At 36.4% G+C, this 15,600-nt stretch overlaps 1 protein-coding gene across 2 annotated transcripts; it reads left to right on the forward strand.

Moving 5' to 3' along the window:
* Window positions 1-2,177: 2,177 nt before the first annotated feature.
* Window positions 2,178-15,188, forward strand: asah2 (N-acylsphingosine amidohydrolase 2). 2 transcript variants are annotated; one of them, XM_079851402.1, is made up of 21 exons: window positions 2,178-2,272; window positions 2,982-3,117; window positions 3,590-3,702; window positions 3,958-4,101; window positions 6,230-6,406; window positions 6,531-6,658; window positions 8,396-8,473; window positions 9,123-9,243; window positions 9,583-9,708; window positions 10,091-10,177; window positions 10,265-10,369; window positions 11,370-11,451; window positions 11,578-11,693; window positions 11,910-12,004; window positions 12,109-12,148; window positions 12,834-12,932; window positions 13,080-13,175; window positions 13,273-13,425; window positions 13,780-13,836; window positions 13,934-14,022; window positions 14,647-15,188. In XM_079851402.1, the coding sequence occupies exons 2-21, from the start codon at window positions 2,988-2,990 to the stop codon at window positions 14,843-14,845; spliced, it is 2,235 nt and encodes a 744-aa protein (XP_079707528.1). In that variant the 5' UTR covers window positions 2,178-2,272; window positions 2,982-2,987; the 3' UTR covers window positions 14,846-15,188. The 2 variants fall into 2 exon arrangements, with proteins under 2 accessions (XP_079707528.1, XP_079707529.1); XM_079851403.1 differs by lacking the exons at window positions 13,780-13,836; window positions 14,647-15,188 and having other exon boundaries at window positions 2,208-2,272; window positions 13,902-13,944.
* Window positions 15,189-15,600: the final 412 nt, after the last annotated feature.

Below are 15,600 nucleotides of genomic sequence, written 5' to 3' on the forward strand. Positions count from 1 at the left end.
AGGTTTACATATGTGTTAGTTTTTTGATATTTCCATTTATTTTACTTTGGGTTGGGTTTTTTGTTGGTCCCAACAGATTCTGATGGTAATATCTGTCTTTTGGAGCCTCCTGTCCCAACCACAGGCAGTTGTAAGTAGCCTACTCAATACACCAGAAATTATGACAAATAGTGTTATAAAGTGTACTCAACCTAATGCTCATCTTCGATGGGGATAAAGAGTTTCTGCTGCCACAGAGAGACCTACATGTTAATATTATGTGTCTACACATCAAACAATCTACACATTCTGATTATTTCACATTTTTATGTGGAGTAGCCTATAGAATCAAAGTTTAAATCTAAGTATAAACAGGTATTCTTATCTCTCCCCCCGCCCCACTCCGCCCCGCCCCACCCCACCCCCAGAGTGTGGAAGAACAGCAGGAAGACGGTCCATCAACTTCTGTTGCACAGATGAACAGTTCAGTGATTTCCAGTAAATGCCACAGTTTAATTCTGTAGAATTTGTTTAGAACTACATTATGTAACTCTAATCTACTACTGTATTTTCAGTTGCCAGTTAAGGAGTTATATAGACTTCATCTTATTAAAAAAACAAAAACAACAACAACAAAAAAAACAGCAGTAAAAATAGCAATCTTTTATTTATTAATAAAAGATTAATTTGATTAATAAAAATGTACTGAAAGAATGAATGAGGTGTTTAAACACCACTTCCTCTTTAAAAAAGTGGATGAGACCGATAGAAACTCTGGGTTTACCGAAGAAAACCTGCTCCCGACCAGGTTAGGTTCACAGAGTAAGTTACCATGGTAACTGACTCTGAGTATAAGTTACCTCTCTTTCAGAAATGGGCTTGACTTACTCTGCTTTCTCAGGTTTGACATACCTCCCATTCTGAAACAGAAAACCCAGAGTTTCCCTCATTTCAGGGTTAACATACTCAGAGTTTTCACTTAACCTCCTTTCTGAAACAAGACCCTGGACAGAATAGTATTAAGGTAAAAGAGTAGCAAATCTCAAGAGCACGTAGATGTGAATTTGAGCACTTGTAATGTCCACAATTTGCCTGAAGAAGACCCAGCAGGGTCGAAATGTTGCCTTTTTATTAAATATGGGAGTTCAAAGCAGTGTTGTGTTTTTTTGTTTTTTTTTGTTTTTTGAGCAATATTCGTACTTGTGTGTGAACATTTACACTCACAGCTCCAATGTGAAAACCTGTAGCCTAAAATAAAACTCTGAAGTTGAATGTTGAAATTTGGGTGAGTGGTTGGGTGTTTAAAGGAGCCGTTTGATTGGTTGGCGCCTAGCCAATGAAATGGGACTAATTGTACGCGATAATGTCACGAAACCCTTGCTCTGAAACCTAACATGGCTTTTTTTTCACATTGTGAATTCAAATTCAGAATACAGGTTTGTGATTATTGTCTGTGAGTGCAAATTTCAACATTCAGCATCAGATTTTTATTTGACAGGTTTTCACATTGTAAATGTTCACGTATGAATATTTATTGTACAAGTTCTCAAATTCACTTCTACGTGCTCTCGAGTTTTGCTACTCTTTTACCTTCATACGTAACTTTACAGATGTTGTTTATGCTCAAACAGAAACATTACATTACATTACTAATTTTAAAAAAGTGAAATCATAATCAAGGACCTCTTTAATGGGCAAAAAAAAAATCCCTTTATTTATTCACCATTTTATTTATAATTCGGCACATTTGACACTTTGTAAATGTTAATTTTGGACACATGGCATACAAAAAATGGTTTAATGTGCAGTTAGTATAAATGAACTACACTATTTTTCGTTTTATTTGCTGCATCCCAACAGCACCTCCCAATTTTAGGAATTTCAAAGTGTTAAAGAAACTGAAGCATTCAGAAATGCAGATTTATGTATAGTGGTATGTACGTATGTAGGCTACCACTAAATTTGTTTTATAAATATTTTTATTTTTATCTTTACACTGAATTAATACATTTGATTTTTTTGTGACATTTATCATTAACAGATAAATACCCTCTGTAGTTAAAATTAACATCCTGATGGTATTTGTTATCTCAAGAGTTGTGCAACTAATCTAATCTAATCTGAGAGTTTGGTTTCACACAGTCAACATTAAATACGGCTATAAACGAGAGAATACCACCTTTGTCCTTGCGCTATATACACTATAAGTGTGCACTTTTCCCACACTGGATTTATTTGTTTCTTCTGCACAAAATCTACACCATTTACTGAGCTTGCACCAAGAGTAACACATGTAAGTAGTTTTGCACATATTATATAATAATGATCAATTTGGATGCCTGTATGTGTATATTATATGTATATGTTACAAATGGTTATTAACTTGAGTGTTACAAGAAATGCTACATGACCACTAAATCTGCAATATTAAAATGATTTCTGAAGGATCATGTGACATTGAAAAAGAAATTAAGCTTCACCATCACATGAATAAATTATGTTTTAAAATGTATTAAAATAGAAAACAGTTACATTAAAAGGTAAAAAAAAAAAAAAAAAAAAAAAAAATTCTAAATGTATACGGTATTTTTGATCAAATAAATTGGTGGTCAAAAGAGACACAAAAACAACCTTACCAACTTCACTTTTGAATGGTATAGTGTGCGTGACTACATTTAGCAACACATCCTGATTTGTGGACCAATATATGGATTAATGTTTCAGTTGTTGTACACTGCTTAAGTAGCATTGTTTTCACACATAGTATGTTTCTATTTTGGGTTACACTTTACTCTAAGGTGTCCTTGTTAAGGTGTAATTATACATGTAATTAACTAATGTACTTACTATAGGGCTAGGAATAGGTTTTGGTTAGGGTTAGTTGCATGTAACTATGTATAATTTTAATTTACAGTTATAACTACATGTAACAAGGACGCTGTAAAATAAAGTGTTACCGTATTTTGTATATTGCCTGACACGTATAGGTTCTGTATGTTCAGTGAAGGATGGCACGGAAGACTGTGGGCTGTCGTCTCAATGGTCTGGAGATCTCGCTCATAGTTCTCTTCCTTTTGATGACAGCAGTGTCAGTGGGGCTCATCACGGTCTTGGCCCTCAAATTGGATTCGGAAAAATGTAATTACATGTTTTAAAGTAATTCTTCTGAACCATACACTTAGTTTAATCACACTCTTAGAGAAAAGGTTCATTGTGGTTCTAAATAGACCCCTGGGGTTCCTGACTCAATTTTAAACAACCCTTCATGCCTAAAAGGTTCTGAGGAGAAATGTCTTATTTCAGTTGGTTTCTAGTGAAAAAGCTGTTTAATTCATAAAATGTAATTAAAATAAAACTAAATCCATACAATGGGAACTTCTTAAAGGTTCTATATATGAAGTGCCTGACAGAACCCTTTAAGGTTCTATATAGAACCTTTTCTTAAAATAAAATTATATATCGTAGACCAAAATGTATATTTCTTGAGCAATAATTTTTGTCGGAGAGTGCATAAAATATAAGCAAGCGCTAGAGATCTCAGATTTGTCATTTTTTCATTCATGAGCTTATTGAAAAATCATATTGTGTCTGGTTTGAATGATTTGTGCAGCAGAAGAAGTGACTCCAGAGGAACCGACCCCCACAGTAAATCCTCAAGAGAACCCGTATCTGATCGGTGTGGGTCGTGCTGACTGCACAGGGCCTGTGGCGGATTTGCCTATGGTTAGTTTCATTTCTCTTAATTCTTTTATGCTCAGCTGATTACTTTATATTGATACTGATCATTTGATTTTACTCTGAAGAAAATCTATTGCCAGCTGTTCTGTTTGATTATTGGTGAGGCCTTTAAGGAAGTTGATAGTCATCAGTTGTTAGAGTCTGATAATGTTTATGACTGTCCATTGATCAGATGTATTGATAAGGGACAGATAATGCCTTTGTGAATGCTGATGTTTTGTATTTTCCACCTTGGGAAAGATGGGTTATGCCAGTACTGAGCAGACTGCGAGAGGGATCCACACACGTCTGTTCAGTAGAGCCTTCATTGTGGATGACGGCAGTAAAAGAGTGGTGTTCGTGACTGCGGACATCGGCATGGTCTCTCAGAGACTGAGGCTTGAGGTAGAGTACACTATACTGACACATTCACTGGTTTGGTCTTCTGTATTCATGGTAAATGCATACATATAAAGCAATTCCATTATGAAAAATTGCATATTGGTCAATGATGAATTTTTTTTTTTTTTTTTTTGCCTCTATTAAGTTATTAAAAAATGAAAAATGTCTAAATTAATTTAGATGAATTTAGCAGAATTTACTTTGAATCCATTTTTATTTGTCAATTGCTCAATTAATTGCTAAGAAATTTCACAAATTAAAAAGAATATGGCATGAATGTGAAATTTTATATAGAAAAACTGAAAACGTATAAACACACACACACACACACACACACACACACACACACACACACACACACACACACACACACACACACACACACACACACACACACACACACACACACACTATAATCAAGGAATATTGATTTATTATTACACTGAAAAAAACAAACAAAAAAAAAACAAGTACAATTTACTTAAAATCCCCCTGTGATGAAAATCAAGCTTTTAATGTTGCTTATATGTCTATGTTATGTTTTTAATATGCTTTAGGACAAACCATGTGCAAATTCATAAGTCAACACCATTTCTGAGATTTTTCCTTAAAACCGCAGTGAACTCAAAAACACGGTTTGAAATCGCTGGTGTTTCCGACGTCACAAACTTGTACCTTGTAACCAATCACGTCACCGTGCCGGCGGGCTCTAATTAACAGCGAACTAGCAGTGGAGTCGCGAGAGAAGCCAGGTTATCCCGTTATATTTTTCTGTTGATTAGAAAAATCAGGTAGATCTAGCAATATAGCGGGTGTATGATGTATATTACAATGTTATGATGAACTATATGCCTTTCTCCACTGATGTTCTATGATGTTCAAAGCGTTTCTGCTGATCGTTAGAAGGCAGCGGTCTGACTCTGAGATGGCGAACGGGAACATGGTTCATGTAACATTAGCAACACATTATTAGCTGTTTGAAAACATAGTCAAGCAAAAGGCTAATCATATTAATTACCGTTATGTGTCCGACGTTGTAAAGAGCGATACCATTGTGCAGCATTTAAGTTGAGCTGGCGTGAGTGAGTGGAGGCGGGGCTAATTAGCATATTCTTAGACCCGCATACACTTAATGAAGCAAGGGTGTAGAGTAACATTCAAGCTATTTTAAGGCATGAAGTATTATTTCACAGGAAAAAAACGTAGAAATATGTCAATTTGGTGATTTAAAATGATTGACTGCTGGGGGACTTCAGAAATATTTTACACCATTTGCCATTTTTGGAATCATTAAAGGAACACTCCACCGTTTTTTCATATTAAACTATGTTATTCCCTTAACTAAGACGAGTTGATACATACCTCTCTCGTCTCAGTGCGTGCACTCAATCGCTCTGGCGCGCGGCGACACTTTGATAGCACTTAGCTTAGCCCAGTTCATTCATTAGGGACCAAACAGAGATGAAGTTAGAAGCGACCAAACACCTCCACGTTTTCCCTATTTAAATACAGTTACACGACCAAGTATAAAGCGGGTAAAAAGGATAACTATAATGTATGGCGGAATAGCACTTGGGACTCGGGAGCACTTCGACTCGGCGCAGTAAAAAGTCACGTTGGTTCTAATGACAGAAGTGAGAGGGGAGAGGATTTTTCAGGAGTGACTTTTTACTGCGCCGAGTCGAAGTGCTCCCGAGTCCCAAGTGCTATTCCGCCATACATTATAGTTATCCTTTTAACCCCCGTTATACTTGGTCGTGTAACTACTCATGTAACTGTATTTAAATAGGGAAAACGTGGAGGTGTTTGGTCGCTTCTAACTTCATCTCTGTTTGGTCCCTAATGAATGAACTGGGCTAAGCTAAGTGCTATCGAAGTGTCGCCGCGCGCCAGAGCGATTGAGTGCACGCACTGAGACGAGAGAGGTATGTATCAACTCGTCTTAGTTAAGGGAATAACATAGTTTAATATGAAAAAACGATGGAGTGTTCCTTTAAATCAAATTTTGGTACAAAAATGAATACAAGGATCTTCCATATCTAACAATCTGACTTATGTGTTTCAAACTAGACTTTCTCCTTGTGTTCAACCCTGGCATCTGTTGATTTGTCATTGTTTCATACCATTTTAGGTTTTTCAAGAGCTAAAGGCGAAATATGGAGACCTGTACAGACAGGACAATGTGGTCATGAGTGGCACGCACACACATTCAGGCGTGGGTGGATATTTCCAGTACACACTCTTTATGATCACCAGTAAAGGCTATATTAAGCCATCTATTCAAGCCATCGTCAGTGGAATAGTCAGGGTATGCTTGTATTCTCTCATTTGAAATATACATTCCTGTTATGTTAGCTATATAATGCTTACTCTTTAGCTCATGTAAATGCCTTCAACATGTCATTGATAATGATTTATGTCCTTTCTATCAGAGTATTGATATAGCTCATAGGAATTTGAGACCTGGGCGAATTTTCATAAATAAAGGACAACTAGTCGACAACAACTTGAACAGAAGCCCACATTCATACTTGAACAACCCTGAGGAGGAGAGAAACAGGTTTGTGTGTTTACTGATGTGCTCACATTGATCCAGCAGCAGTTTAAATGAGCTGAAATCCCACCAGTGTCAGAAATGTACTTTTACTATTAATAATAATAATTATAATCATAATATATGGTAACACTTTAAGGTCTCATTTGTTAACATGAACTAACAATGAGCAATATATTCTTACAGTATTTATTAACAACTGTTAATGTTAGTTCATTAAATACTGTTAACTGATACAACTTAAAGGGATTGTTCACCCAAAACTGAAAATTCTGTCATCATTTACTCACCCTCAAGTTGTTCCAAACCTGTATGATGACAGAATTTACATTTATGGGTCAACTATCCCTTTAAAAATCTATCAGTAAATTTTCAGATTACCTTTTAACTAAGATTAATAAACGGCGTAGAAGTTTGGGTTAACTAATGTAGTTAACTAATGTTAACAAATTAAATCTTACTGTAAAACACAAAATTATTTAAAATTAAAAAATTAAAACATGCTTTTTATGGACCCTTTTAACAGACTGTGATGACATTTCCACAGTTATTAACATTGTAAAAGTTTTTTATATTTTGATTTTACAAAAAAGCACATTTACAGTGCTATGCATAAGTTTAGACACCCATGCTAAAGTTGACTAAAAAGAGGAATAAAAAATCATCTTTTGGAAATTGAACTTAATGCCTTAATTAAAAAAATTAGGAAAAATCCAACCTTTAAGGACACCAATTTTCTTTGTGAATGAATAATGTATCGTAAATAAATAAATGTTCTTCCTTAAAATACAGGGTGCATGACACCCCTATGTTAAATTCCCATAGAGGCAGGCAGATTTTTATTTTTAAAGGCCAGTTACTTCATGGATCCAGGATACTGTGCATCCTGATAAAGTTCCCTTGGCCTTTGGAATTAAAATAGCCCCACATCATCGCATAGCCTTCACCATACCTAGAGATTGGCACGGTTTTATTTCAGTTTGGTTTGATTTGCATTGAGAGATGATCTTATGGAAAGTACTCCATTGCCAATCTCTAGTTATGGTGAAGGCTATGTGATGATGTGGGGCTATTTTAATTCCAAAGGCCGAGGGAACTTTATCAGGATGCATGGATCCTGGATCCATGAAGTAACTGGCCTTTAAAAATAAAAATCTGCCTGCCTCTATGGGAATTTAACATAGGGGTGTCCAGACTTATGCACCCTGTATTTTAAGGAAGAACATTTATTTATTTACGATACATTATTCATTCACAAAGAAAATTGGTGTCCTTAAAGGTTGGATTTTTCCTAATTTTTTTAATTAAGGCATTAAGTTAAATTTCCAAAAGATGATTTTTTATTCCTCTTTTTAGTCAACTTTAGCATGGGTGTCTAAACTTATGCATAGCACTGTATAATACTTTACTTTGTGTTTTCTTACCATGGCATGACTTTTCAGAAAACTATTTAACAAAGTAATGTTATTGTGTGTGTTAAAACACATTATTATTATTATTATTAACATATTATTGTATGTTGGTATAATAATATCACATTAGCAGTTTTGCAGTTTCATGAATTGTTTTGTGTCTCAAAATTATTTTACATTAAAATGTGTGACAACTAGCCCCAATCTTCCCTACTGTATTAACTTTTTTCATCAAAAAATACTTCATATTAGCTACACATTAAACAACACTCGCAACACAACACAGCTGAAAGTCACTACAAGTTCATTTATGACTCTGTTTCCAACGCAGATATGAATTCAACACAGACAAGCAGATTGTCATCATGAAATTCACAGATCTGGATGGGGATGGTATGGGGTTGCTCAGGTATACACCTTTTATCATATGTATACGCTCCAGACATGTCGGCGCACCCGCCATCTTGGAACAGTCAGGGTGTCTTCACTCACTGTAAGAATCAATGATGCCAAAACATTGCGTAGCTTCTGGTTGTGAAACCGCTGATATTTAAATTCCCGAAGAAATGGGATAACCTTAGGTGAGAATGTGTTGGTTTGTGTTTTTATAGGTATTTACTCAATATTACAGATTTTTACTATGGTACTTTTTAATGTTTTTACTTTTAGGCTACTATAGTAACTTTTTAATGTTGTGTCAGCTGACACCTTGTAGTGTATTAGTTTTTGCAAAATCATCTGCTGAAGTCTATTACAGACATAGATATTTATGCATGCGTTTAACTACAATTGCTCTCGAATGTTTACGGACCGGCTTTGACTGTTCCAATATGGCGGATGGCTTGTATATAGCGGCCTTGCATATTACAAAGCATATTACAAGCTTGCATATTACAAAGCAGCAGCTAATGATGAGGCTTCTATGAATGAATGAATATATATATATATAAGTTTCATTCCAAATAGAGTAGGATCTTAGAATATTCAAGGTATTTGGCTTCTGCCAAATATACAAAATGCACTAATAATTACTGCATTGGCTATGCATCTGTCCTCAGCTGGTTTGCTGTCCATCCCGTCAGTATGAATAACACCAATCGCATGGTGAGCTCAGACAACCTTGGCTACGCCTCCTATGCCTTCGAGCAGGAGAAAAACATTGGCTTTCTTCCCGGTGAGGTAAAAGGTCAACCTTTTAATTACTCCTCCTTCCTCCACCATCAAGGTTAATGGATTGTCTTTATTAGTTGTAGCCTAATCTACTTGAAGAGTACACAAGGACGTTTGCCACTCAATAAAGTCAATAGTTCCCATGCGACTGCTGTAAACACGGAGGAAGTTTAATGACAATGGTTAATTAATGAGGTTATTATGTGAGACGGTAAAAATCTGCCGTGGAAATTAAATGGAAGATACTATTTCTGTTGTTTATGTTGGCAGTTATCTTTATTAGGCTTTTTGAGTTGTGGACAGTATGAACAGTGCAGCGCTGACGCCTCATGGTCTGTTTACCTCCAGGGTCCTTTTGTTGCCGGCTTTTCCTCCAGTAATCTTGGAGATTCATCTCCCAACATTCGCGGCCCTGTCTGCGTGAACACAGGCGAGAAGTGTGACTACCTTAACAGCTCCTGCCCCGTCGGTGGAGTGAGTTATTATTATACACATGCTGTACTGTATATCAACAGGGTTATACCATCTATCTATCTATCTATCTATCTATCTATCTATCTATCTATCTATCTATCTATCTATCTATCTATCTATCTATCTATCTATCTATCTATCTATCTATCTATCTATCTATCTGTCTGTCTGTCTGTCTGTCTGTCTGTCTGTCTGTCTATCCATCTATCTATCTATCTATCTATCTATCTATCTATCTATCTATCTATCTATCTATCTATCTATCTATCTATCTATCTATCTATCTATCTACATAAAGAAGTATAACCTTGTATTTCAAAATAATTGTAGACACTTGGAAATATTCACTCACCAGTTCTAATTCACATGTGCCTTTCAATAGAAAAAAGCATGCGTAGCTTTTGGACCGGGCGAGGACATGTTTGAAAGCACGAGGATCATAGGAGAGAATATGTATAAAAAAGCAAAGGTGTGTGTCACTTGTCATATTGCTTGATCGTGATGAGTATCTGTGTGGCCTGAGTGTGCTTCTTCACCGAGTGTATTTGTTCTGCAGGAGCTGTACAGCAGTGCAAAGCAGGAGTTGCACGGGTCGGTTCACGGCGCACATCAGTGGGTCAACATGACCGATGAGACTGTCCCATTTAACTCCACTCATTCAGTGAGTACAGGGCTCCTGTGCACAAAACACGGGCAATGAGACTAGGAACTAAAAGTCAATTTTATATGTATACCACTTTTCACAATACACATTGTTTTAAAGCAGCTTTTCTTTTTTTATCCTGTTAACTTTATACATTTAGACAATTATTGCCTGGTTTTACAGACGAGGCTTAAGCTAGTCCCAGACTAAAATACATGTTTGAACTGTTTTAGCTAAAAGCAACTTGTACTGAGATGTCTTAAAATATGTCAGTGCCATTGTTTTGTCTCAAGATGCACACCAGTAAAATATTTTTTTTCTAAGGCATGTTTATAAAAGCTACTTAAATGTCTTAATTTAACTAATGCCTAATCCTGGCTTAGTCTAAGCCCTGTCTGTGAAACAATCTAATGTTACCATAATTGCCATGCAATTATACTAGGAGAGGATGTGACATGATTATAAAGCACTGCTTACATTGAACACGCACAGAAATTGCATAAGTTAATCTTCCTAAAGTATTACTACCTCAAAAGGACAATTTTATACAACTTCAAAATCACTCCATAATTCCTTTAAGTAAATCTGCTTTTAACCCTCCAAAATGTATTGCGTCATAGACTGCATCACCAAAAACACAATTTTCCTTTGTTTTTCCAAACTAAAGGAAGAGTGAAAATGATGTTTTATATGGTTATCAGCTGATTGTCACAGATGCTGTCTGTAGACTTTAAAGGGATTGTTCACCCAAAAATGAAGATTCCGTCATCATTTACTCACCCTCAAGTTGATCCAAACCTGTATAAATCTCTTTCTTCTGCTGTACACAAAAGAAGATATTTTGAAGAATGTTGGTAACCGAACAGTTGATGGGCCCCATTGATTTCCATAGTATGGGGGGGGGGGAAAGTATTGTGCATAAATGTGCATACCCCTGATCTTATACTTAGTTGAAGCACCCTTTGAGCCAGAAGCACACTGTACCAAAACTTCATGCTGACACAGTTTCTATCACCAGGGACGGACGTGTAAACCTGCTCTGGGACACAGTTTTGCTGCTGGTACAACCGATGGAGGAGGAGAATTCGACTTCATACAAGGTAAGGATATAAGCTATGAATGTCACAAGCAAATATAGCTATGTCACAAGCCTGGGAAATACTTTGACACTTCTTATTGTTAGTCACATATCTGATAATGATGGTTATGTTTCTTCTTGTGACCAGGGGATACAGATGGAGACCCCTTTTGGGATGGCATAAGAGATGCGCTTTTGGGAACCCCGTCTAATGAGTCCAAGGCTTGTCATTGGCCTAAACCAATCCTCTTGAGCACCGGGGAGGTATAAGGACTAGTAAAGCTCATAAATAAACAGACTAACAAAATCTAATGTACAATACAGTATCGTTTCTTATTATTAGCATAAGATAACAATGTGCCAATCACTCCAGAATTGGCACTTTTTACACGAGAGATGGGTAATGGAAAGTACTCATAAGACATGTTTAAATGTTTTCTTTGTTTTGAAATGATAACAGTGATTTCTGTTTTCATGCAGATGGACTCACCCCTCCCATGGCATCCAGCCATTGTGGACGTTCAGATCGTCACTATTGGCTCTTTAGCTATAGTTGCAGTCCCTGGAGAATTCACGTGAGTTCTGTTGATTCGCAAAAGCAGCAGCTGTGTTAATATAGGAAAAAGTGTCTCCACAACCAGCCAATATTGTTCAACTCAAGTTGTCTTCAATGTTCTAGTACCATGTCAGGGAGAAGGATACGGGAGGCAGTCAAAAAGGTGAGAACGGTACATACACTCCCAGTCAAAAGTTTGGAATAATTCCGATTTTTTTGTTATGTTTTTGAAAGAGGTCTCTTATGCTCAAAAAGGCTACATTTGTTTAATAAAAAATGAAAATGTATTCCTGCAATTGAAAATCACCACCAGCATTACTCACACGACCCTTCAGAAATCATTCTCATATGCTGATTTGCTGCCCAGTTATTATTAATGGTTATTATCAATGTTGAAAAATGTTTTTTCTGCATTTTTGTGGTAAGCATGATATATGTTTTTTTAGGATTATTTGATGAATAGAAAGTTCAATAAACAGCATTTACTTAAAATATAAAACTTTTGTAACATTATAAATGTCTTTACTGTCAATTTAATGCATCCTTGCTGAATAATTTTTTTATTCATCATTAAAAAAAAAAAAAAAATCTAACTAACCCCAAACTTTTGAATGGTTGTGTATCACAATTTCCACCAAAATATTAAGCTGTGAAAATGTAGTCATTTTCAACAACAAAAAGATAAAACAATCTCATTAATCTCCTTTTCATATCTTCAATATATTCAATATTTAATGGAATCAAACCTGCCACAACAGGTTGACACACCATTTATAAATCCGAATTTGAAGTAGATTCTTCAAAAAATCTTTTTTTTCTTCTTCTTCTGTATCACATGGTTTTCATAGGAGTTGGAGGTGCAAGAGTCTTTCACTAATGCAGAGGTGGTTGTCGCTGGTCTCTGCAACATCTACACCCACTACATCACTACTTACGAAGAGTATCAGGTATATATGCTTCGGTTTTAGTTGACCACCGTAATAGTCGTGGTATTAACATGGTGCTCCAAGGTTCAAGAACATGTCAAAACGAGATGACAGACACAATGTGTTATTTGGTCTGGCTTTTCAAATGGTTTTCTTCTACTCTCACAGATTCAGCGATATGAGGGCGCATCCACCATTTTTGGCCCTCACACTCTCTCGGCTTATATCCAGCGCTACAGAGGACTTGCCAAAGCTATTGCTCATGTAACTCTCCATTTTTCATTGCCTTGCAGTCATTTTGTAACTTTTTAATGAACTGAAATGATCTGTCTGATCTCACGAATGAACTAATCTTCCACAGGGAACAATAGGAGAATTGCCTAAGGGTCCCGAACCACCTTTCTTTGATGAAGACACACTTTTTAATCAAGTGAAGGACCCAGTGGCAGATGTAGCACCAGCTAACACCACCTTTGGTGACGTCTTACAGCAGGTTAACCCTGTCTATACAGTGGTAGGTCAATAATTGTGATGTACATGCATATACTGTTGCTCGACGGAATTTTGTGGGCGAAATCCAGTCATTTCAATAGGAATCCGGGAGTTTCCCATGAGGGCGAATGAGTTGGTCGTGCGAATTCGCTGCGCTGACCAACAGAAAGCTGCTTGTTTTGAAAGTAACTGTCGGGCAGTGAATCAAACATCACTACGCTATTAACAGTGGACATTTTTGCCAGCAAAATTTCGCTGAAATATCACTAATGTAGCATTTTATTGAAACAAGTGAACTTGTGAATGCTAAGCTTGCAACATACTTAAGCTTGCTATTATAAATTAACAAGATTTATGTGATTTATTTATTCTGAAGGGAGAAATTGCATCTGTCACATTTGTTGCTGGAAACCCGAGAAACTCTGGAGATATTGTGAGTACTTTAGTAGCAGTAACCGTATAGTAATATTTTGCAAAACATGCTCTTTTATGCATTAGATATGACTAATCTGTGGTGATTGTGATATCAGAGAGATAAGACATTGGTCACAGTGGAGAGGTTTCACAACGACACCAACACATGGGAAATAGTTCACACGGATGCATCATGGGAAACAAGGTAATGTTCTGTCTACATACTGTATACAGTATAGGCTCAAGTTTTTCTCTGTGCTAATGTTTATATCATATCGATTTGTATATACTTTTACTTTGAGCTTGTGTTAATGAAGCCATCTTAAAGCTGACAGTATCTCTGTCCCCCGATAAGGCAAACGCTGAGTCAAGGTCTTATCACATTATATAGCCATTAGTCAGTTCATTCCTCAGGCCAAAATCCATGTAAGATCCTAAATGAATTGTAGATTAGACAGTCATTGGAACTGAGAAAATGGCTTCAAAGCTTTGCAGAGTTAGACGTGCTCCCTGGGTCAACATATTTTGTTGATCCTGGAACAACATTCTGGTCTGAAAATGTTGTCCTAACCATATCCATGTAATAAATGTACAATATTACAATAAATGTAATCAATTCAGAATCATTTTCTCGGTTTAGTGATTCCCTTGTTATTTTTAATCAGGCTGCTCTTCCGGTCAGGCAAATAAAATTCTCTTTTACTTGTCCCTTCAAAAAATCCACTTGTCCCGAACAAGCGGACAAGCGTTAATGTTTAGCCTTGCATATGGCCTGCTATGATATAGGAGTAAAGATTCTGACTTATTTTGTGTATGTGTGCGTAACCAGGTTTCACTGGATTAAAGGAATTGCCGGCCGGAGTCGGTCAGAAGTGGAGTGGCACATCCCGCTCACGGCGCAGACAGGAACCTACCGGATTCAACACTTTGGACATTACAGACAATCCAAGGATAACAACACCATCATCATGCCATACGTGGGCGCTTCCGATGCTTTCAAAGTCACCAGAAGTTTTTACTACTTTTGATCAGTCAGTGTATCGCTGAGGAAGAACATTATACGCTGCTCAGTGCTCAGTTAACAGCATCAATCTGTAAACTAATGTTGTTGTCTAAGGTAAACAATAGTATACGTCAAATGCACAAACATTGACCTTTCTGCCTTTTTTTATTTCTAAGGTGAAATAGTTGTTTAGTAAAGTAGCCTATATCAATCTGTTCCAGTCCTAGCTTCTGATTGGTCTCTGCTGCTAAAATAGACACTATACAATATTCACAATATTGTACAGCCCACATAGAGGCAAACTGTTAAAGTTTGGTAGGTATGTCTTCTGAATGTATTTAATAAAATCATGTAGGCTTATTAATCTGAATTTGTGTGCCATTGTTTTTTTCAAGTCAAGTAATCTTTATTTATATAGTGCTTTGTGTAATACAGATTGTTTCAAAGCAGCTTTACAGGAAAATAATGCAATAAAGTTTTTTTTTTTTTGGCTGTACAACAGCTCTTGAAGAAAATAGTGTCATCATCCAGCTGAAGTCATTTCAGTGTTGATTAATTTCTGTTGTAAAAAAGTTATTTAATTCAGTTTATTTATCTATATAGCAGCTCTGGAGAAAAAAGTGATGTCATCGTCCAGCTCAGTTCTCATACAATGGTGTAATGCAGTCAGATCAATAATATTGTTGAATATTAAGTGTCCCCAACTAAGCAAGCCAGAGGCGACAGTGGCAAGGAACCCAAAATCTATCAGGTGACAGAATGGAGAAAAAAAAAACCTTG

Source organism: Squalius cephalus, assembly GCF_949319135.1.
Source record: "Squalius cephalus genome assembly, chromosome: 19".
In the NCBI taxonomy this organism is placed as follows: Eukaryota; Metazoa; Chordata; class Actinopteri; order Cypriniformes; family Leuciscidae; genus Squalius; species Squalius cephalus.

Bases quoted from the DNA above. Each gene is read 5' to 3' on its own strand.
- asah2 (XM_079851402.1), top strand. From the start codon at position 2,988: ATGGCACGGAAGACTGTGGGCTGTCGTCTCAATGGTCTGGAGATCTCG. The intron at 4,102-6,229 runs GTAGAGTACACT...ATACCATTTTAG, and splicing joins CTCAGAGACTGAGGCTTGAG to GTTTTTCAAGAGCTAAAGGC. The intron at 9,709-10,090 runs GTGAGTTATTAT...GCCTTTCAATAG, and splicing joins GCTCCTGCCCCGTCGGTGGA to AAAAAAGCATGCGTAGCTTT.